At 32.7% G+C, this 23,385-nt stretch overlaps 2 protein-coding genes across 3 annotated transcripts; one reads left to right on the forward strand and one right to left on the reverse strand.

Moving 5' to 3' along the window:
- The first annotated feature begins 1,258 nt into the window (after positions 1-1,258).
- Positions 1,259-3,971, forward strand: AsnRS-m (asparagine--tRNA ligase, mitochondrial). Its single transcript, XM_085195744.1, has 3 exons — positions 1,259-1,482; positions 1,582-2,592; positions 3,667-3,971. Exons 1-3 carry the CDS (start codon positions 1,366-1,368, stop codon positions 3,922-3,924), a joined length of 1,386 nt encoding a protein of 461 aa, XP_085051870.1. The 5' UTR covers positions 1,259-1,365; the 3' UTR covers positions 3,925-3,971.
- Positions 3,972-4,309: 338 nt separating this feature from the next.
- Positions 4,310-23,212, reverse strand: Pcf11 (Pcf11 cleavage and polyadenylation factor subunit). Of its 2 annotated transcripts, none has more exons than XM_085196934.1 (16): positions 23,037-23,212; positions 22,741-22,955; positions 21,346-21,471; positions 21,110-21,262; positions 19,939-20,103; positions 18,821-18,919; positions 14,599-15,316; positions 12,073-12,226; positions 11,662-11,969; positions 9,979-11,541; positions 9,392-9,728; positions 8,634-8,860; positions 8,173-8,390; positions 7,681-7,866; positions 7,013-7,184; positions 4,310-6,645 (listed from the first exon to the last, which is right to left on the reverse strand). In XM_085196934.1, exons 2-16 carry the CDS (start codon positions 22,891-22,893, stop codon positions 6,287-6,289), a joined length of 4,938 nt encoding a protein of 1,645 aa, XP_085053060.1. In that variant the 5' UTR covers positions 22,894-22,955; positions 23,037-23,212; the 3' UTR covers positions 4,310-6,286. The 2 variants fall into 2 exon arrangements, with proteins under 2 accessions (XP_085053060.1, XP_085053059.1); XM_085196933.1 differs by having other exon boundaries at positions 21,086-21,262.
- Positions 23,213-23,385: the final 173 nt, after the last annotated feature.

Below are 23,385 nucleotides of genomic sequence, written 5' to 3' on the forward strand. Positions count from 1 at the left end.
TATTTTATTTACTATTTATTAAACTAATCACAATATTTTTAAGGACAAGTTCACGTACAGTAAATGATAATGATTCAATTTTCTTAACTCCATAAAATATAATGGAAGACGGAGGATCACATATGAAATGTAGGAAGAATAAAAGTAAAACATAAACATTTATTGCTATCATCTTTTTAAATCTAACTATACTAATAAATAATAAAATAAATAAAATAGTCTTTATTGCTGTTCTTTACAATTATTATATAACTTGCCTTTTCTATAAACTAAATTGATTTTTAATAATTAATATCAATAATAATAATCTAATTTTTTTTTTTATTTGTTTGTTTTTTATGTTTATTCATCGGCAACTAGATATTTGTGTGAAACAGCTTGTCTGTCGACAAAGGCCTCCTCTAAAGAGTGCCATATTTTCTTATCTTTTGCTAGAGGGGTCCATACTGGACCAGCTATTTTTTTGATGTCATCTTCCCATCTTTTTGGTTGTCTGCCTTTATTTCTTTTGCTGTTTCTTGGGTACCATTCGGTTACTAACTTAGTCCATTTTTCTTTACTTTCCGTTAACATATGTCCAGTCCAACGCCATTTAAGCTGTTTGTAAGTTGTGTGTACATTTTTAAAATTTGTTTTCTTTTTAATTTCTCGTAAGTTCACTCTGTCTTTCCTTTTTATACCTAAAACACTCCGTTCCATTACATTTTGGCAGACTTTTAATTTGCTTTCTTGTGCTTCTGTCAACGCCCATGTCTGGCAACCGTATAGTAAGCATGGCATAATGCATATTTCAAATATTTTCTTTTTTCCTTTCATTGGCATATCTTTATCCTTCATTATTTCCCTAAGAGACCAAAATCGTTTCCAAGAATTCGTTATTCTTCGTTCTAATTCCTTTTTCATGCAATCATCTGTAGATATCAGTTGGCCCAAATATATATATCCTTTTACATATTCTATACTTTCGTTATTTACTATTATTTTTCCATTAGTTACTGTTTGTTGGGCGTTCGTCATAATTTTGGTTTTAATTAGATTCATTGTCAGTCCTGCCTTAGTGCTTTCATCAGATAGTTGCTGAAGCATTAACCCCTCGAGTTCCAGCGTCCTCTGAGAACAAAATCAAATTATCTGCAAAACGTAGATTGTTTAGGTTTTCGCCATTTATATTTAGGCCTCTTTTGGTCATCATTATGGTATACTACTTTATGTGGGCCAACAAAGAACAAAAAAGGATTGAGGCAACATTGTTGTCTCAGTTCTTTTGTCAAATCGTCGGCTGTCATCTGTCAATAACTTGAAGACTGAAACTGGAGTTACATTTTTATGTAAACATTTCTAAATAAATGAATATTTCAGACAAAAATGTTGTGTAAAAGAATATATAATCAACTAAGCAAACATTTTTTCATAAATAAGAATTACAGTGTCATCGCCTCAGTGTTACAAAAACAAAATATTGGAGAAGAAACTGAAATTAAGGTTATTCATAATATATTTTTTTTAATTCAAGGAAATATATTCTTCCTACTGAATGATAAATAACGGTATATTATTTTTTGTTTTATTTTACTCTTCTAGGGTTGGGTGAGAAGTCTACGCATACAAAAAGAATTTATTTTTTTAGACGTAAACGACGGTTCTTGTGCTCAAAAATTGCAAATTATTATTCCGAAAACTATTAAAAATGATAATTTAACTTATGGTAGTTCAGTGCATATAACGGGGAAGCTTACTAAAAGTCCTAAAGGTCAATTAGAACTTTACGCAGAAAATGTTAAGGTGCTTGGTAATTGTGTAGTTCTTGAAGGCTACCCCTTCAATCCTCGTACTGCACATCCACCAGAATATATAAGACAATTTCTTCATTTACGATCTCGAACAAACTATATTTCCGCAATACTGAGGGTACGAAATTCTGTTACTAGACACATTCATGACTATTTTGCTTCTAATAATTATATTCATATACACACTCCTATATTAACATCAAATGATTGTGAAGGCGCGGGTGAAGTTTTTAAAGTACAGCCAGAAAATGATGAAACTGTTAAAGCAATGATGCAAGAGGGAAGAAACAGAGATACAGTATATTTTGGATCAACAACATATTTAACAGTATCGGGCCAACTACATTTAGAAGCTATATGTAGGGGAATGGGTAATGTTTACACTCTAGGACCTACATTTAGGGCAGAAAATTCTAGGTCAAGATTGCATTTATCAGAATTTTATATGTTAGAAGGTGAGATAGCTTTTTGTGATACTATAGAAAAATTACAGCATGTAATTGAAGGCTTGTTAAAACATGTATTTACTAAAACTAGGAAAACAAATGAGTCTGATTTATTTTTGATTGATAAAAATAATAAGGCACCAAGTTGGATTGATAAGGAATTCGTAACAATGACTTATGTGGAGGCAAAGAGCATTTTAGCAAAAAAAGATTTAGATACAGCAGAGGAAGGAATTAATAAAGAACAGGAGTTGGCTTTAGTGGAACATTGTGGAGGTACCCCAGTTTTTGTTGTAGAATGGCCAAAAGCTATGAAATCATTTTATATGAAGGAATCTCTATTGGATAAAAGTAAAGTGAGTAGTGAAATTGCTAAAATATCAACATTGAAAAGCTGTTACCATTGAGAATAGTAAATTATTTATTTTTATTTAGCTTCACACCCTGTTTGCTGTACAAGCTACATCAAGCTTGTATTCTGCATATAGACCCCATTGTTAAGACATTTTATTCCCCATATAATGTTTAATTTCCATTATTCCTTCTCAGAGGGTATGAATTATTTTCATTTTCTTGCTCTAGTAACTAGTTAATATGGTGTTGAGTTCTACCACTCAACAAATAATAGGAAAAGTCAGATATAAAGGAGAGTATCCTAAACCACAATTCTCTACTACAGTTTGCACATGAATTGACTGCAGCTCTGAGGATGTGCTAATGTTGTGACTGGGTTATTGAAAATGTATTGATAATTTAAACAAAAACAAAGTATTACCACTTCTTATAAACTTACTCAAAGATATGGTCTATTTTCACGAGAAGCCCTAATCAATATAGGGATTATTTACTTGAAATAGTAAAAAGATAACAGAATAGTGATAATTGTTTACTAATAAAAAAGTAACGAAACTAGAACCACATTTAATAAAAATTTTAATCATCATCAAAGTGAAAAATAATAGTCATTTCCTAATAGTAGTGTAACTAATTTAATTACTCATTACTATTATAAATCTTGTCGATTAATTAGTATTAATTAGAGGATAATTAAAAAAAGAGAGGATAATTAAGAATGTTAAAAATATTCCCTAATTACGATTTACGATCCTCGCGTACAGAGGATTCTAGTTTCTAGTGTATTCTAAGTATAAGCCAAAAGGCAAAGTTAGTTGGGTAATTTATTCAATACAATACCTATTAAAAAATATATACTCGATACCACAAAGTATCGATACTTTTTTCGTGACTCTACGTACGACGACGCGACGGGGCGATATGCTCCCGCGCTTAACCTCAGGCCCCGACTGCATTTAATTTGCGCCCGAACTGAATTATGCTAAACGTGGGATCAAAAATATTTACTAATAATAAAATTAAAAGTAACTAATAATTTATTTTGAAAAGCTTATATATTATACACTTTTTTACAGGTTGATGCATTAGATCTATTAGCACCAATCACAGGAGAAATTGTCGGAGGGAGTCTTAGGGAGGATAACTATGACAAGTTGAAACAAAAATTACCATCAGATGCTTTAAATTGGTATTTGGAATTGCGAAAGTTTGGTAATATACCTACTGGAGGTTTTGGTTTGGGCTTGGAGAGGTTACTTCAAGTTGTTTGCAATGTGCCCAATATAAAAGATACTCTGCCATTTCCTAGATGGCCACATAATTGTGATATGTAGATAATTTTGTTCCTAAATCATGAGCAATAAATTGTTTGTATTGTTGATTTGAGCTGTTTTATTTTTGAATCATTGTAAATTTACCTAAGCTCCTTTTTTATTTACATTGAAGATCTAAAATAATGAACAATGTTATCAATTTAATTAATATTAGCGTAATTTTTTTTGTCAAATTTCTAAATTATTTATGAAATAAAATTCCTTTTTTGAAAAAACTAATTAGAATGATTAGCGTCACAAAAACATATTTAGAAATAAAGTTATGGGATTCCAACTTGTACCTCATGAAAACCATCCAACATTACAATTTTATAGGAATATAAAACAAAAACTTTGTATAAAATTACATGTATTTTAGTATTAGGTTATTAAAATAAAACAGCAATTAATTTCAAGTGACCTTTATTAATATTAAAGTAAATAAACACAGGTGTGGCACAAACTTTAGAAAATAATTGAAACAAATCTCGGAATAAGAAAAATAATTTTATTGTTGATTAAATCAATTAATATTAGCTGAGTGAAAAGGAAAGTAGTCTAGAGATTCCTTCACCAAAAACAATAGTATATAATGGAGCGCTAAATCGATTATTTATCCAACTGATTTATCGATAATATAACCGATTATAATTTAGTATAGAGAATAAGAATGGCAACTTTTTAAAATTAACTAAAATTTAAACTCAGAATTCAAAGTTAAAAATACACTACACGCTACTAAAACGGCTTAATGTACAACAACTTAATATCTTTTTCGATTAAATACTTCATAATCGATTCCGCACACCATTGATCAGAATACCAATTCTGTAAAACAACCAACACAACCATTCTATTTACAAAACTTTATATACAAAATGTAAGCAAATATCCATTTAAAAATTTCTAAACTATCTTAAATTTAATATCACATTTTTTTACTTAACATGTTCAAGAGCATGATGGAAGTTGTTACGTTATTAAACTAAACATTTGTTTTAAGATAAACATATTAAAAAATAATATTTTGTAAACAAAAGTCGATACATACTGTATGAAATGCTAAAAATGGCGTACTTTACTAAAATTCGTTGCAAGTAGTAGTAATAACATCAAAATCTATTTAGTATAACATGTATAGAATTGTTGAAATACGACTTATATAGCTAAGATCAAAGATATAGTTGTGAAATAAATAGATAGCTAATGTCATAATAAATTCACACAAATAATTTTAATTTTGAGCTCTTAGAATTTCACTAAGTATTATGAATGGTAAATATGTACATACTATAAAATATGAAAGAATTGACAAATTCTTCTTTTATTTATACATAACTTTTTGTGGTTTTTTATTTATTTTTAGCTTCACGCTGTATCCCGCAATTAGTTGGGTAGGCAGAGCGAGGTTATCGTTATGACATTACATTCCCCTCACTCAATTGTCGACACATTGCAATGTTCAATAACGAAACTCAACACCGCGTTTTGACTTCATGTTATAAAGAAGAAATGGAAATAATTAATTCGGCCGAGTGGGAGTCGAACCCACAACCGTTGCATCTACAGTCAGACACTGTATGGTTGCGCTATAACGTCACATATTATATGGTTATTTATATATAATTATATATAAATAACCATTTTCACAATAATTCAACAACTAAGTAAAATATAAGAATGGCCGCGTCGGCGCTGATCTGACTGTAAACCGATAGTTGTGGGTTCGATTCCCCCTCAAAAGTATAATAAAGTGCGGGGTAGCATAATAAAACGCGGGGTATAGTTACGTTATTCACGTGCAAGGCAAACAGAGTGTTGACCTTGGGTTCCCTCTGCTTGCCCTACTATATGCGGGATACCACGTAAAACTAAGAAAAACAAATTGGACAAAACATTATATTAGGCAGTGATAAATCAGCACTCACTCATATATTCATATGTATACAAACATTTTAACACAATAAAAATAACGAGACTTAAGCAAAATTCATTTTTTATACAAAATAGTAATATTTTTATTTTTTTTGTTGTAGTTTTATAATATTTCACATACTTATTTAAAAATACATCCTATGACAACCTATATACATATTAATGAATAAACAATCATAAATAAACGAAAGTTTAACATTTTAAATAAAAACTTTCTTGTAATATAGATATAATATACAAGTTAAAGATTTCATATATGTTGTGGCCCAGCAGCACAGCGTATATAATCTAAAAGCGCCACGGTTGTGAGTTCCATTGCCAGCACTTAAAAATGAATTATTTTTACTTTCTCAAAGGCAGACAAAACGCGGCGTTTAGTTCTGACATTCAACACGTAAAGTTTAAAAAATTTGAGTGTCTTATTTCCCATCTCTTCCCACAAAATATTTCACATAATAGAGCATAGTCCAGACAACTCGCTGCCCTTTTGCACCAGGGGCTGTTTCACAAATTCAATGCCCTCCAAAGAGGGTTTCAACTTGTACTCCAGCTCCTCATCTTCACCAGGAGGTGGAGGTTCCTCATCAGCGCTGACATCCTCCAGCATCTTCTCCTCATCTTTATCCTGGGTATTTGTAGGTATAGTTTTGGATATATTTATTCGTATGCCTCCAAAGGGGATAGTGTGAGCTTGGGTGGCCTCGTCGAGTTGTACGTTACCATCAATTGAGGATGTCACTGTGTGGTGGGTTGTGTCTATTGTGGGTGCTATATTTTCTACTTCAGCAGTTATTATGGGCTCATCGTCTGTAATGAGGGTGAGTTTTGTTAGAGATATACATGTATATAAATGTAAAAGTAGCATGTTCTCTATATTAATGAATAATTTAATTAATAAAAGAAATTAATTTAGTGCCAATAGATATAAAAATATATATTTTGTTATACTTAAGAAACTATAATATAAAAGCAACGGTTCTGGGTTTGTTTCGTTCCTCATTCTGGTAAGTAGATAAAATGCTCAATACACTGTATCAAAAATTGGGTTAACAAGGTGTCTTAACAGTATGTTTCTTGTAGACAAGTTTCACAGTTACAAGTGTTACAGCTGTCTACCTTCCTGTTATATGCAGGATACATCGTGAAGCTAATAAAAATAAAGTAGAATACTCACCAGGATCAACAGGTTCCTGCTTTATCTTTATATTTGCAAAGTCAATCTCAACTTGTTGATCCCTACTTGCCCTTTCTGCCACTGTCTCATCATCAGTATCTGCATCTTCCACCACTACTTGGACTACCGGCTCTGCTTTTAATACTACATCGTCTTCTTCGCCTTCATCAATCTAATGCAAGATAAAAAAATATATAAAAATTATCATTAAATTAACTTAATGTAATGAGGTAACATCTAACTGAAAATGCGACGGTCCTAGGTTGGATTTTGACTACTGAGGAAAAAGTTATTTTCCTGAAAATTATAGGGTATTATTTTCATTTCCTAAAAATAATATCTTTCCCCCGAGTGAGTATCTCTGGTAAGAAGACAAAGCGCCGCGTAGAGTTACAGCAATCAACATTGCAAATGCCTGTGAATTAACTTTGTAATGGTTAAAGCATGAATTGCAGAAGCCATGAGCACATTCACCTCTTCAAAATAAAAAAAAAAAAAATTAGTTATTTAAATTATAAAAATTTAGTTAAGATCCGCTACTCAACACGCAATGTCTTAAAACTTAGGAGGTACGTAGGAAACGGAGTGTCTTAACACTCGGTTTCCTCTACCTATACTGATCCATCCTTTTACATACATAAATAAACTAACAATTAAACATCATCTACCTCAACAGGCTCAGTAGTTTCCTCGACGGGTTCAACGACCTCCACAACAGATTCCGTGTCAGACACGTCTGCCTCATCACATTTATCATCATCGTTGATCTCTATCGCTTCTACTGATTTCTCTTGTTCTTCTTCAACTTCTGGCACAGGTTCTTCTTTAGGCGGCTCTTCTTTTGTTAGTGATGCCTTAAAAAAGATTATAAGTTAAAGTCATACCCAAATAATATTATATAATTTAAAAACATAAAACAAAGATAAAGTATTTCAAGTAAAATAAAGCTTAAAAAAGTGTCAAACAATTTGGAAGGTAAGAAGTGGGTCAAAATACTTTCAACACTTTATAGTTTTCTGTGGTCGTAAGTATAAAGCTTATATAAATTTCACTATAACTTGTCTTCATTGAGACAAAATAGAGTGGCACCTAAGGAACGGAAACTGGTTATACTATAAAACTGGTTATATTTAAATGGATGACGTGTAAATGTTATTTACCTTGTAGTCCTGCAGACACAGCGGATGATAATACATCGCGGAGTATAACACCGCGTTCCTCAGATGCCACTCCTCCTTGTCCTCATTGTAGAACTGGTGGAAGCGATCTCCGCAGAGCGCGCAATTGTGTTGCGGAGCGCCGCCCGCGACCGCACTAGGACTCTCCTCTGGTTTGTCTAGTATAGTTTCTTCTGAGCCCGTTTCGAACCAGCTTTTCTCTGTAAATTTTGGATAGGAATTAATAATTATATAAAGAAACAGTATACAAATAAGGGATGTTGTGAAAATTCGCGTCCCAATCCGTAATTGCGCAAATTTCGCATTGACTTTATCATCTATATTCGCATCCGAAATAAAATCTAAACGAAAAATGACGATTAAATTCTCATCATGATTTTTTTGAAGTTTTCCTTAAATGTTTAAAAAAAACATTATACACAAAAACAATATATAAAACCTACCTCTCTCCTCCAAATCCTCAAGTTCCTCATACTGCAACCAATCGGACATATCATAATGCCAGTGCCTAGAATGGGCCCGTCTCGCTGAATCCCGTTCTCTTCTATTCTGACGGAAATGCCAGTCCAGATGTTGGGAATATCGTACTGTGTGCTCTGGAGGGAAACGGGCACCGCAACCACTGCATTGCATACCGCCGTAGAGACGACTTACGAGGCCTGGTTGTTTACTGTGGATCAATTATTATTCTTTAAGAAATTCGATAATCGTTTATCATGACTATTATAACTTTATTTGTACACCATATATATATAACACACTTGCAGGGATTTTTAAGGTAACGAAAGTCAACGTACAAAAGGCTTATAAGAATGGAGTATTTAATTTAAGTTATGATAATAATACCGAGATACGATAAATGTAAAAATATAAATAGGCAAGTGAAATATATATTCAAATTCCATTACAAAAACCATTTTTTTTATTTTGTTATAAATAAACAAAAGCGACAAAAACTAAATGTTTTATATCTGTAGTTATTTTTTGCACAATTGGCAACAATATCTTTATTTAAAATAACAACAACGATTTTTCAAACATTTACATGTATAAGGGATACAATTGATGCAATACATTTGATAACACCAACAGAGCTAAAGTTATTGTTTAGCAATTTCTAGATAAAAGAAAAAAAATTAGACCAATTAATTTAAAAAAAAAACAATTTTTAACAACAATTATTACAATGTACATTACTTACACTCTCAAAGTCTCAGATTTCAACATATCAACTTTATGTATAACATTCCTATCTTCCCTTGGCTTTGATTTAATTTCTTCTGTTTTTGCCTCCATTTTAGTTTCAGTCTTCACATCGTTTAACATTGGTACTATGCCAGTTGCCACTAACTTGGCATAAAGATCATTCACATTGATTGTGCCAAGTATTGGCAACGATGGAGCTGTTTTCTCTTCTGAAGGGGTTTCCAAGCCAGGTATGTTCTCCGTCTTGGCAAAAAGCGGTTCCGCTAAACTATACTCTGAACTGGACGCTGGTGCCATACTGGTGGGCATTAGGCTTGCCAACATGTCCAAGCCTGTTTGTAAATAAAATATTTTTCGTATAGTTTATCTTATTAGCAAATAATTGAGTACATAATTATTACTAGTTTAGTTAAAATTATTAAAAATCTAGTAAAATCAATACATAACTTATTCTTAGTAGAATAGCAAAAGATTTTTAGAAAAGTAAACAACTAATTTTTGGTAACTTACTAATAAATATTTTTAAATTCATATGATTATTTTAAATATGAATTAAAGTTATATTCAGTAAAAATATTTTACCTTTCATTTCACCTTCAGGACTTGGTGTTTTTCGTGTAGTCTCTACAGCTTCCTCGGCATCAGTCTCCATTGGTTCTTCTTTCTTTGTAGAAACATCGTCTTCAACACTCTTTTCCATCGGCTTTGAACCTTCCATATCTTCTATCTCGACTTGACCAGGTCTTATATTCTTCGGCAAAGCGGAAAACCTAACAAAATATTTTTCTCCACCCACAAATATGGGCTTAGGAAGATCACCATATTCCACTTTAAACGGCTGCTCATTAATTAGCACAGTCCTTAGAGCATCCACAAACCTTATCGTAAAGAAATGTCCGTTCACATGGAACTTTTGCACTTTAGCGTCCAAATATACGGGACAAATATTAGTCGCGTTGACTATCAGATTGATTTTGCCTCCTACTAGGTCTGTTCGTTTAATTTTGCCTATGTCTACTTGGGGAAGGGGGCCTTCTAAATGTACCAAACGAGGTTTCCCATCAATTATAACTCCCAAGGGTTGACCGCCAAAGAAACACTCATACCATCTGCCGTTTATATACAGCTCCCTGGTCGGCGCGCCGAATCGTATATCAAAAGTTTGATCATCTATTTCTATCTGCTTGTAACCCTCGTTGAAATTTAAAACAACAGAATCTTTATTGTCAAACGTGATTCTCCTCGATCCGGGTAGAAATTTGATTTCTCGTGGGTCATCCCAGTCTAACATTATAACAGCTGTTTCACCGTAAAATCTAATTTCCCTGGGAATACCGTCGATTTGAATAGTTTTAACCGGATCTTGATCGATATATTCCAGCACTTTGAAATCGGTGGGAGGCAAACTGTATCCAGGAGTTCCGAGAGGCGGGGGTGACATTGATCTTTCATAGGGATTCAAAGGGTTATCGCCCTGACGCATTCCCAATTTCGGAGTGGGTAAAAGTGGCATTCTCTGTTCAAATCTTGGCCCTCGTTTATCAAACTTTCCTCTAAAAAAGGGAGGCATGGGCACTCTAAATCTGCGGGGGCCGAAGTCCTCGGGTCCCATCCTCGGGCGCGGCTGCCCTCTCCACCTCGGAAAGGGTCCCATGAACATGGGCGGCATCATCGGCGGCATAGGGAACGGCCCGATTTTGTTCTCCATCATTTCTCCATTATGGTTCATCCTCATGTCAGAATCTTGGTGTTGGTTTTGGTTGTCTATCATCGCATCCATAAACGGAGCTGGAGTTATTCTCTCGTCAATGTCTCCGAAGTTGTTTCTCTCGGATGGGGACGACTTTGGTGAAGGTACTTTGTTCTCTTCCTGGACGTGAGCGTGGAGTTTCCTTTTTGATATTTCTAGAGATTCCCTTTGTTTGGCTTCCTTTAACTTAAGCTTTTCATTAAGCTGTAAAACTTGATACATTAAGGCGTTATATTGATTTTTATCGAGTTGCCCGTCACTGAACTGCTCTTTAGCTTGATTCATTATTATTGATATAGTTTTTTTATGATCTTCTGCGTCAAAGTCCTCTCCGTTGTCAATTCGTAAATCATTTTCTTCTGAACTAAGTGTACGACGCCTTTCTTTTTCTATACCTAAGAAAATATAAATGAAGTTAGTATAAAATGTTTAATAATACAATTATGCGTGCTCCATTTGCATAATATTATATAAAAAATCATTTTTACACTTATTATTTATTTCTTTATACTTACTTGGAGATTTGCTGAACAATAACGGTCGACCAAGACCATCTTTAACTTTGGTAGCCTCGGCCAATTTTGCCCTCACCAGATCTAATTTAGAGGGAGTTTTTTTAGAATCCTCTTTCTCTTTAACCTCCTGCCAATCCTTTCTTGGTGATCGTATTGGCGAGACAATTGTGTCTTCATCCTCTGCACTATCGTCTGTATTAGTCTTGGAAGTCTTAGACTTGCTCTCGCTTAAGGAAGGTGGAGGGGGAGCACTATTTTCGTCTACTTGAGGCAACTGTCTGAGATCAACATCTTCGTTACCGAAAAGTCTGAAATGTTTTTAACTTTATAGTCTTATTTGTATTAATTACATTACATACTTCTTATTATAAAAATCAAACTAAACCACATAAAAATATTTATATTACTTACATATCAAACTTATCAGTTTTATTTTTCTTAACTTTGCCCTCTAAAGTTTCAGTAGAGGATCGTTTCTGACCGACAGGAGCTGCTGTATCAGCAATGACCGGATGTAGTACACGCAAATCGACATCTTTGTTTTCCACATTTGCCTCAACTGGTTCTGAAAACACGACTCTATTTATTGCAGCTTTAAGTTAAATTTTAAATATCACACTTTTACCTGTTTTGTATGATTAGTAATTTGTAGTTTACTTCGTCGTCCCGTTGAATTCTCCATGATTGTCATCTCTTAAATAAATGTTAACTAGGCTCTCTTTGCCAAGTAGCGTATTAGCGTAGTAGCGTTTAATTTGCGTAGAATTTCAGGACTTTGTAGTTGTTAAAGTTATTTTGTCTATATTTTAGATTATTGGAATGTTTTTTTTTTCATTTAATAGTTTCCAGTGAGCTGACAGTTTTGAATTTGGTATTAAACATATTGTCTACTGTACTTAATGTATATCTCCTCGGGGTCATCCTTAAGCCAAAGAGCTATACAAAAATAACTTCAAAAATAATCTATATCATTTGACATTATAAAAAATATCTAGCTATAGTATTGATATAATAATCACATTATTTCTAAATTTATAGTACAAAGAAGACTTATTAAAAAGTAATTTAGCTGAAAATTATATGAAAGGTTCTACTAGCGTACAATTAATATATTTTTAATTACCTTATTTTGTTAGTATACATAATTAGCAATAACCACCAAAGATAGTTAAATGAAAACGGTCATAACTGGACAATATCAAATACAAATGCGACTTGTAAATCTAATTATTCTATTGAGAAATATTAATTGTGTATAAACATTAAAAATGGATGTACGAAAAGTATGGAAAATTACAAACTAAAACTTATTTATAACCTTAGGATGTTATTGGACAAATATCAGGATTTTTTGTTTATTGACTTCTCATGTGTCGAAAACTTAAGTTATTGCACTCTTATATTCAATGGTTAGTAAAAGTAATAAATATATGATATGGATTAGAATCAGAAAGAAAACTTATAATAATAAGAAATATCTACACATGTGTATTAGCGAAATCCGAAAATTAGCTTTTAAGTTGTTTTAATTGCAAATGCTTAGTGCTACTAGGTAAAGGACTACCTAAAGTAATGACTTTAGGTATGTATAAAAGCTTTAAAGAAACAGAAGTGGGAGCACTAAGAAAGATGAATGTATAAACATTTCTAAATTATAATTTCATATGCATAGGAGGTCAATTTTATTTTAATTGATAAGTTTTCAAGTTAACAAATGTGCAATTATGTTAAAACTTGCTATATTGTTGTAAATATTATATTCAAATGAATATTTAATACAAGATTTTTTCTATGAAGGAACAAAGCAATCAAAAGCGATTTTATAATATTGAGTAATATAAAAAAAATACTTAACAACCTGTGTGCGCATATAAAACTCGATAAGTATTTAAAGTGTCATTGCCTTAAGATAATAGGTCTTTGGACAACTGTACTAGCTATTGTAATTATATGAAGCTATAAAGTTTAGTAAATAGCCGTAATAACGTACCCTTGTCATAATTACGGTCCTATAGTGCTGAATGTACAAGTTGAAAGTTGATAAAATGAAAATTGACATTTTTTCTCTATAAAAATCAACTGCAAATCATCAAATCATTTCTAAATAAAGATAAATTTAGATATTACAGTAACAGAGCAACTCCATTTGGAGCAATTTACTGGGTAGACCTAGGAAGAAGGTGGCATCAGCATTTTACCTTCCATAATAATATACCATATATAATTTACTATATATTTTTTTACGGGAAAATTTCAATTGCCTGTGCTTTGTTATTTCTATTTTTCGATTTTCTTTTTAAATTTTAAAACTGATAGCAGATTATATAAAATAAAATATATAATTACTTAACGCATCTGGAAATTAGAGATGTGTGAATCCAGCCAGTAAGCATCTTCAATTTTTTTTGGTCCAAGTTAGGGTTGCAGTTTCTTCAGTTAAATTCATTTCATTAGAGGTATATAGTTTTACTTTCTATATCATGTTCACTCTTTTGCACTTTTATAAAATAAGTAGCTTTACATATTTTAGTTCAATTTCAATACCATTTGTCAGCTCACTGGTTTAAATTAAACTAGGCTAAGTTTATGAGCTTTTACTGTTAATGATTAATAACCTATAGTAGATTATTATGAAAAAAAATTAAAGCACAAATATATAAGTTGTTGTTTAAGAAAAAATCTACTTAATATTTTTTAAAATGTTATTTTCAAGGTTTACCTTGATAATAAAATTAACTAACGAAACAGATAAAATAATAATGCTGTAAAATCAACAAAAGTAAAGGGAACGATATCCTAAAAACGTGACAACTGAATATGAATACCAACCAACAGTTGAAAAAAAAATTTTATTTCCACACAGTGTTACGTCATTACATCCTAATAACACAGACGGACCGACACTCATTACAAGACGCATTTTAAAAATTATCTTACTTGTAGACTCTTCAGTGACTTCGCTCTCCTTTCTTTCAGGACTTTCGGATTTCTCTTTGTTCCGTCGCATGTATCTTTCTTTGTGGTAGTTTTTGAGTTCCTTGAAGGCGACAACTTCTTCTTCTGCCGGTTTATCTATTTCTATTTCTTTTACTTTGGCCTTTTTATCTTTATCTCGCGTCTTTTCTCTTATCTTGTGTCTTTTTTCTGGTGAAGACCCGACCCCTTCTTTGTCTTTTCGCTTGTTTCTTTGAGTGTCTCGTTGAGTGTCTCGAGTGTCCCGGGCGGGGTCTCTTTTCCTTTTAGTAGGCGGTGGTGGGTCCGACGTTGGGTCGCGAGGTATCTTCGGTATCGGCGGCAGCTTGCTAATACGCGCCGGATCCGGTATGTGCAGACGATCTATGTAGACATCACCTTTGTTATCTTTGGCGCGGCGTTCGTCGGTCCGTTTCCGGGTACGACGCGGGTCTCTCGTGTCGCGACCCTCGGGCCTCACGTCTATAGTTATGACGTTCTTGCGTTGCGTGACGTGTCTGTCGACGGGTCTGTCGAGGGGTTTGATGTCGAACACATTGGGGGCGATGGGGGGTGGCGCGGGCGGCGTGACGGTAGACGGCACCACGGGCGCTTGTCTGGCGAGGCGCGGGTCTCTGCGAGCTGTCACTAGGGCTGCGCTGACGGGCGCTATACGACCGACGCCAACGGGTTTGTTTACGGGCTGTAAAAGAAATGGAATATTAAAATTGTATTTTAATATCTATATATAGTACACTAGCGGCCCGCTCGCGGTTACACCCGCGTGAACTATGTTATTATTAATTCTGTCTCCATGACTACGTCATAGTGACGTCTATGCAAAATTTGAGACTCCTAGCATTTGTAGTAACGAAGTTTCATACAAACTTTCGACCCCAAAAACAACCCCTTAGAAGTCGAATATTGCAAATTCCCTTCTTAGCGAACACTTACGTTCTATAAGTAACTCCTATGCAAAATTTGAGATTCCTAGCACATGTAGTTTCTGAGATTTCGTGATGAGTGAGTGACCTTTCGATTTTATATATATAGATTATCGTAATGAGCTAACGCGTCGGATAGCGTGTGACAATTGGTCGCAGGGAGCCCACGGGTGCTTAGAGGGAGAAAAGTATCTACGAGTCTGCCACGTCAACGTTAAAATACTAGACTACCATCTCAGTAAAAATGGTTATATTTTGTCTATTTTAGATAATGTGTGTTTTTGCATTACATCCCGTTATTTTAGAATTTAATTTAATTTACATATATATATATTTATGACTAGCGACCCCCTTGCGGCTTCGCCCGCTTTTACTACTGGATTATTCATATAATGTATGTTTGCAAAGCACTTAAGATAATGTGAAAATTAATTAAACTCTAATGCTTCGTAGTTTCAATAAGGATTTTCCAATTGTTTTACACAGCAAGGATTTTTTAGTAGGTACCGTAATTTTAAATCTGTGTTACTAATCTTTTCAAGTACTTATTAAAATATTTTTAAATGACTATTTTTAGATAGTTAAATGACTATTTTTAAACGGAAGAAATTATAAACAAAAACCTACCTACTAATAACTACTACAAAAAATATGAAACCAAATATATCGCGCTGAAATAATACATTCAACTCCAACTATCTAATACGTGCAAACGCATCTAAATCTTCGTTGCTATGCCTCTATAGCGGGCGGGTTTTTTTTTCGAGCTTGTGCTGAAGAGGGTATTCTGTCCCAGATGAAAAGCAAGCACTACGTGGCTGCCTGTGAGGAAAATTAAATAGAATGCATTGGCCGGGAATCGAACCCGGGCCTCCCGTGTGGCAGGCGAGCATTCTACCACTGAACCACCGATGACTGCTCATGACGCGCTTGTATAAGCAAAACGTCGCGGGGCGCGTTTCGCAACAAGGATGTTTTGATATTGTAACAACTTCTAAAGTACTTATTAAAATGAAAAAACAGTAAAAGACAGTTTTGATCTACATTAAATGGCCAACGTAACTAATATACTTATTTATATGCTGAGAGTAAGGGATAAGTAAAACTTGAGTCGGGACAGCTGATGAGCCAACGGCGGGATGTGTCAACAATTAAATGCGTTTTTCTCTAATACTATTCGCAATTTTAATAAAGTATTTTAAAGGATAAGGATTAATACCATTATGGAAAAATATCCCTCACAATAAAAAATATATTGAAATTACTATTTTTAGACAGAAATATGATCACTACACGTTATTCTTAAAAGAGAAAAATATGCTGTCGCGGACTTTTTTGTAGATCTTATTAAGAGGAACAATACTCCAGTACATTATTTTCATGTAGTACTTTCCATTAAAGCAGCGCATGCGCGAAAGTGTCTCAACGGGTAGGACTTTAGACACATTTATCGTATTTATGTTAATTTACATAAGAATGTACAAATAATAAACTATATATAAACCTTCCCTGAGAAATACTCGACCTAATGGTGAAAACCGCATAAAAATCCGTTGGGTGGTTTAGAAGAAGAAGAGTTAGAAAGTTCAAACAGACACGAAAAGCGACTTTGTTTTATAAGATATAGGATAGGATAGGATAGGATAATATAAAAAATAAAAATATAAAATTTTGCTTCTAAAGAATAGTCAAAACCTAACAAAGACTTTTTCTTCTCACCATAATTTAAAATGATACCGCGTCAGTATAATTGAAAAAAATCAAGCCACGTCAGTCACAGAGGGTTAAATTCCTTGATATAAAATAGAACATAGTAATCAAGGAGTCGCCTTATTGACAATATGTTGGCAAGTTTAGTAAATTTACTAAAAATAATCTTTTATTTTATTCTTAAAAAAATCGAATCTATCATACAGTTTAATATCAATGGGATGCGGCTTGCTCACGTACGGTCATTTGAACCCGATGTGAGGAGGCTATCGTGGCGCACAATCGTATCGTGGTTGTGGGTTCGTTTTCTACTGGGGAAATCAACGATTTAATATTTTTACTCCCTCGTTATGGCAATAACTGTAACAACTATATATATATATATATATAGTTTTAATATTCTAAATAATCATTTCATAGGCTACAAACCATTGTGCATAGAAAATAGGTCAGTAGGAAACCTATAAGAACAACAAAGATAAAACAATTATAAAAATTAATACATCCACTCTATGCGTGTTTTAGTCCAGACCAGCCAATTTTCGTAATCGCAAATATTGGCCAAATGATGAAATATTTGTATTTAATTGTTTAATGCTGATTTTATAAAGCACACTGACGCATTTTTGCACATCCGCACGTTGGCTGAGGTTGGACCATACTAAAATCGAATAAGAACACAAAATTTTTCGTGCTCGTATTTCTCTTGCCGTTTTTTAGACTATAATCCTTCATCTAGGGTATAATTGATCGAAGACTTTATACGAACTTTTAGCAGGTTACTCAAACGGTAATATATGTGGGTACTAATTTTGCATCAATGATCTTCTGCGGGCCACATATCGGTATTTTTTTTGTCATTATAATAGAAAAGAAAGAGAAATTTGATTCTGGGTTTCGATGTGGATATTCCGTTACTTAATAAGCACATATTGCGTTCCGTGGTTACTTAATTGCGAAGCGTCTAGATGTGTCACTCATATTGATGATGATGCCATGATTATCAGCGGAGAGCTTCTCTTGGGGCGCAAAGAAATAAACAAATGCCCTGGCGGGCTAAAATATAGCCAAAGCTCCTAGAGTTGGACAACCTTAGATTAGACAATGTAAGATGGTGTGATATAGTCAAATATAACAGTTTATTTAATAAATTTTATATCTATATTTGAAATGATAATGATGAGAAAAACTAGAAGTAGCGTAAATTAACTATTGAAGAATATTTTTTGCTGCCAAGTTACGGCACAATATTAATAACTAGTTGCGGAAAAGTAACAGTACTGTAAATGTTTATTATATAGTTAATAAATATATCTATTTTTTTAAAATATATTATTAAGTTGATTTATTTTACTAATGCAAAACGGGCAACAATATGCAAGACAAAATGTTATACATGTCATTAAATAATGTAATTAAAAAGCCCAAAAAAAAATATCAAAATGAAAGACAACACTCACTGCTTTTTACCCAAATTGCATATTAAGTGGCGGAACTTAACGCTGCGTTTTATCCAATGCATAAATAATATAAAAATATATCAATCAACTCACCGGCCCCAACCTCTGTTTAACTGATAGCGGAGAGTCCACAGCCGGCACCACGGGGCTCACCATGGCTACCACAGGCGCGGGGGCAGGCGCCGTAGATATCTGTACACAAATATATTTGTTAAATACTTTACAAAACGTATAAAAAACTTCTTATAAGCGCGTTTACAACTTATTTATCTAGTTAAAAAAAAATAGATTAGTTATTTTATAACATACTTTTATTTGACTTGCGATGTTACTATGTACATACTATGTAAGTGTATATGAAATTTTGTAAGCTCAATTATCACTTCCAGTGTCTGATTGAGCTAAAAATTTAATTATGTTCTAACTTCAGATTTGATGACAAAAAGTAACAAAATGATGGTTAACAATTTTTACATAAGCCACCTAATAAGGTTATCAAATAAAAGTGCTTGATTTGTAAAAAAAAACCTACATTTGTTTATAATATGATTTTTTTAAAGAACTTTGTAAGTATGTAGTATGTCTGTTTGTAGGTCTGTATTATTACTTATTATACTTGTTTCATTATATCATATTACATATATTATATCACATACTAGGTTCATTCGGTCTGCCTTCACTAGTATGCGGGAATGGATTTTATAAGTATATTAATATAAATAAATACATTGATTAGATTGTATAAATTCTTTGTGTTATAAGTTAATATTAAATATTAAATGTATGTAATGTTTCCCTAAAAAAAACAACAAGTCAACATGTTACATACAGAAAAAATATGTACATATACAGAAAACACTCTGTATATGTACATATTTTTTCTGTATGTATGTTTTCTGTTTCATCACCACTTTAAATGAAACCATAGTTTTAACTACTCTTTAGTTTATTGTTGTAAAATAAAACATTTTTTAAGAACGACACACGCACACAAAACTCGCCGCAACACGCCGCAACACGCCGCACACTCGTCATTCACGAAATCGAGTCTTAGGCATTGTTGGTGAAGTTGAACGTTGTTTAGGTTTATGTGTCTGTTGACTTGAAACTTGATAAAAAAACTTTAAGTATGAGTTTGAAATATATTACCCTACATGCTGTTCCAGTGAAAGGAGCGTACGAGCCTGTATATACTAGTAATCAAATCTCACCTTTTTAGTATTCTTCTCAGCTATTTGCAACTGCCGCCTTGTTTGCTCCAGTTCCATCTCTACCTTCTTTCTCTGCAGCATGAGTAGTTCCTGTTCCTTCTTGGCGAGGACACTCCTCATCCTCTCTTCTTCCTCTGTAAGAGTTGTACTCGTAGTTGGTGTCGTCTGAGGATAACAAATTGTATATAAATGTAAGTTAATAATTATTTGAAATAACTAAGTGTATAACACATTTCAAGTGTCTGAAGTAACTCTGACTAAATGTACATTGGATTACATCGAAAGTAATGTAATATAGCATTTTTCGATAAATGGATAATAGAAAACAAAAAGATTTTTTCAATTTAAGCTATTATAATTAATTGTTAATAATCATTGGAACTGTTAAAAAAATATTGTACAATCAATAAGATTATTATTGCATTGATTAAAAAAGGGATATATCAGGCATAGAAAAATATTATTATTTTTAAGGCCGCTAAAGAACTTTAGTCTATATAGCACAAGCATCAGCTTAAACCTACTACCAATTTGTTTATTAAGATATATTGCAACTGCATTATGATGTGCATATTTACTCATAATATGAAATTACTTATGCTCTTTTAATATAAAAATTATACATAAGGATATTTGAAAACTAAGCTTTACGTTTTTTCTAACTACTATAATATGTACATGTACACAATATGCATTAGAAATGCAGTTTTTTCTTAACTTTATATCAAGCAGGCACAAAAGAATACAAATCTATTATAATAGCATTTTATAATATGTATCATCTCTATTTTTTAACTTTACATTATTAATTATGCTTAAAATATGAAGCCAAGCTACAGCATTAATAATTTTATGCTCTACATGAAATTAAATCTTATATGCATAATTTTTTTAGCTGTATCCCACATACAGCCGTGGGGTATGCAGAGGGAACCTCATGTTAGAGACAGTGAGTGTTCCAAGACATAGCATGTTGAATGACGGAACTTAATATAGCACTTTATCATTTTACCGGAGCGGGATATAAACACAGTTAATTCCCCTAAGAAACGAAATGACAACCATTACACAGTCCTACTGTGCCTGGAAGGGGGCTATGTATAATATAATATATAAATACAACAATGATAATCAACTAAAAAAACACCTTTTTCAGAAAATTTGGATTTACATGGATGTTAGACTGATGCGGTTGAGCTTGGATGGGCCAGGCAGGATCTATTAAGTTAACTTTAACATCTAATTGATACAACTTAGTTGATGGAAACACATCATGCCATGTTTCACGCAGCTTGAACATTTGAGACCTTATTTTCTCGTCCACCTGCAAATAAAATATAAATATTAACAAATACTTTATAAGCAATAACCAACAAACATCAAAAAAGTTATATTTTTAATTATTACCTGTTTAAAAGTCTTAGTAAACATATTAACGATGATAGCGGAGAACTTCTGTGTGTATGCACCGCCAACATTCTTGATAATTGAATCAACTAAATAGAGTACCGGCAGCTTGATGTCAGGAGGCACCTGTATAGGAAAAATATTCTCTAATCCTAAGTACCTGGGCTCACCAAGTTGACTGGTTTGTCCAGTCAATCACTTAATGTTGGTTTAAACTCATTATTCTTCTCATATTTTTACAATATTAAGTGTTATTCCACACTAAGGATAGAAAAAATACAAAACATATAGTTTTTACAAAACATTTAAACAATTTGAATGTAGCAGGACCAAAAACCTCTTGGAAATCTATCCAGTTTCCTTGTTCATTCCTTGATCAGTTTCATCTACATTCAAATTTTTACATTTTCTAAAAAAATATATTTTTTCATAAACAGATGATGGTGCAGGAAATAATACAAAGTTTCTTGTAGCAACGCTTTAATTTTTTTCAAAATTGAAAATAAAGAAGAACTCAGTTTGTAAAAGTCTTTATTTTACAACATCTTGGTATACAACCAATATGTGGTAGCTTTCTAATGGCATACCAATGAAATTATGTGGAATTATGATATAATAGAACAGGTATCTCCTAAGTAAAATATATATATATATAAATAAGAAAGCTAAACTAAGCAAAAATATTGAAGTTCACAATCTGAGATAATTTTCATAACACAATCAATATGTTTCAAAATATCATTTTTTTAACTACATTGAGGTCTACAAATGTTAATTAATACTTGTAGGTGAATAATCACATAAAAATATTATTTACTTTACAGTTAGAAAACCCAGTTAGTTAATGTAAAAATGTAGTCAAAGAATATATCATAACACAGATTTATATATATGTTATAAACCTTTCAAAATATGTAAGATTTAGGCTTATTACAATTTTTCTTAATCAAAAAAATATGCTTTGTAGATTGTTGTTAGTCAAAGAGTAAACACTAAATATTGATCTTAACATATGTTGTACTACTTTCTCTAAGTTGTTATAATTATTAAAATAAAACAATTGATAATTGTAATAAAGCCATATGGCATCTAAATTAATATGATATTCGTAACAAAGCTACTGTGATATGAATTTCAAAATTAATCTAAAAAAATCAACCATATCAAAACAAGTGTTATTTGTTTAATTTTCACAGATTGATATTTAGGTAGTATATAAAATGATATTAGGAGATACCTGTTTGGTGGCAGCATCATTGACGACGACATTCTCACAGTGAACACAAAATGCACCCGTTTGTGCATAAATAATACTTTGTGACACTTTTCCTGCTCACGTCATAGCGTGGCATTTCCAACGCCAGCCGTTCACGATATTTAAAAATGCAAATTCACCTTCTCCAAGTGCTTCTCGACCGTTTCAACGATAACCCCTGCATGCTCGATATTCTCTTCAGCAAGGATCGTGAGCATATTTATGAGGGGCTTGCTGTTCACCGTCAGATCCGAGAGGCTGGACGCGTACTCTTCTGCTATTTCCTTCGCCATGTTGCTCACGTACTACAGATGTAGATACTACCATGCCAAGCACCATCCACGAATTCACATCACTGTAATGAAAAGAATTTCCTCGTTACGTGGCTGCCTTTCAACATGGCGTAATTTTCCAAAGCTATACAAAAAAAACTTACGTTATCTAAGATAACAACGTGCGGACAACTACTATTACACGATGTGATGATTTAGAATCACGTACAGAATGATAAATACATTTTATAACAAAACACGTATGTATTGGTTGTGAATAAAGAATATTATTAAAATTTTCTAGCGTAATTGCGTGCAAGAAGATAGTCATGAATTAAAATGGCGATTCAATATGGCGATTGGCTAATGGCAATCCAGGCTTGCCGGGTATAGACAAATGTTTTTTTTTTGTTAGAAATTCGTTATTTTTTTAAATTTCCTTTATCTATTTATTTTTCTTATTTATTTAAATATTTAATGTGCCATATGTCTCTTTTTCACTCCTTAGTGAAA

Source organism: Heliconius melpomene, chromosome 13 (assembly GCF_056956725.1).
Source record: "Heliconius melpomene rosina isolate 202511_hmr_F chromosome 13, ASM5695672v1, whole genome shotgun sequence".
NCBI classification, from domain to species: Eukaryota; Metazoa; Arthropoda; class Insecta; order Lepidoptera; family Nymphalidae; genus Heliconius; species Heliconius melpomene.

Excerpts from the sequence above, each read along its gene's own strand:
- AsnRS-m (XM_085195744.1), top strand. The coding sequence starts at position 1,366 with ATGTTGTGTAAAAGAATATATAATCAACTAAGCAAACATTTTTTCATA. Across the intron at positions 1,483-1,581 it reads GAGAAGAAACTGAAATTAAG|GGTTGGGTGAGAAGTCTACG; the intron begins GTTATTCATAAT and ends TTACTCTTCTAG. Across the intron at positions 2,593-3,666 it reads CTCTATTGGATAAAAGTAAA|GTTGATGCATTAGATCTATT; the intron begins GTGAGTAGTGAA and ends ACTTTTTTACAG.
- Pcf11 (XM_085196933.1), bottom strand. The coding sequence starts at position 22,893 with ATGGCGAAGGAAATAGCAGAAGAGTACGCGTCCAGCCTCTCGGATCTG. Across the intron at positions 15,317-18,820 it reads TTAAACAGAGGTTGGGGCCG|CCCGTAAACAAACCCGTTGG; the intron begins GTGAGTTGATTG and ends TTTCTTTTACAG. Across the intron at positions 6,646-7,012 it reads GCAGGAACCTGTTGATCCTG|ACGATGAGCCCATAATAACT; the intron begins GTGAGTATTCTA and ends CCCTCATTACAG.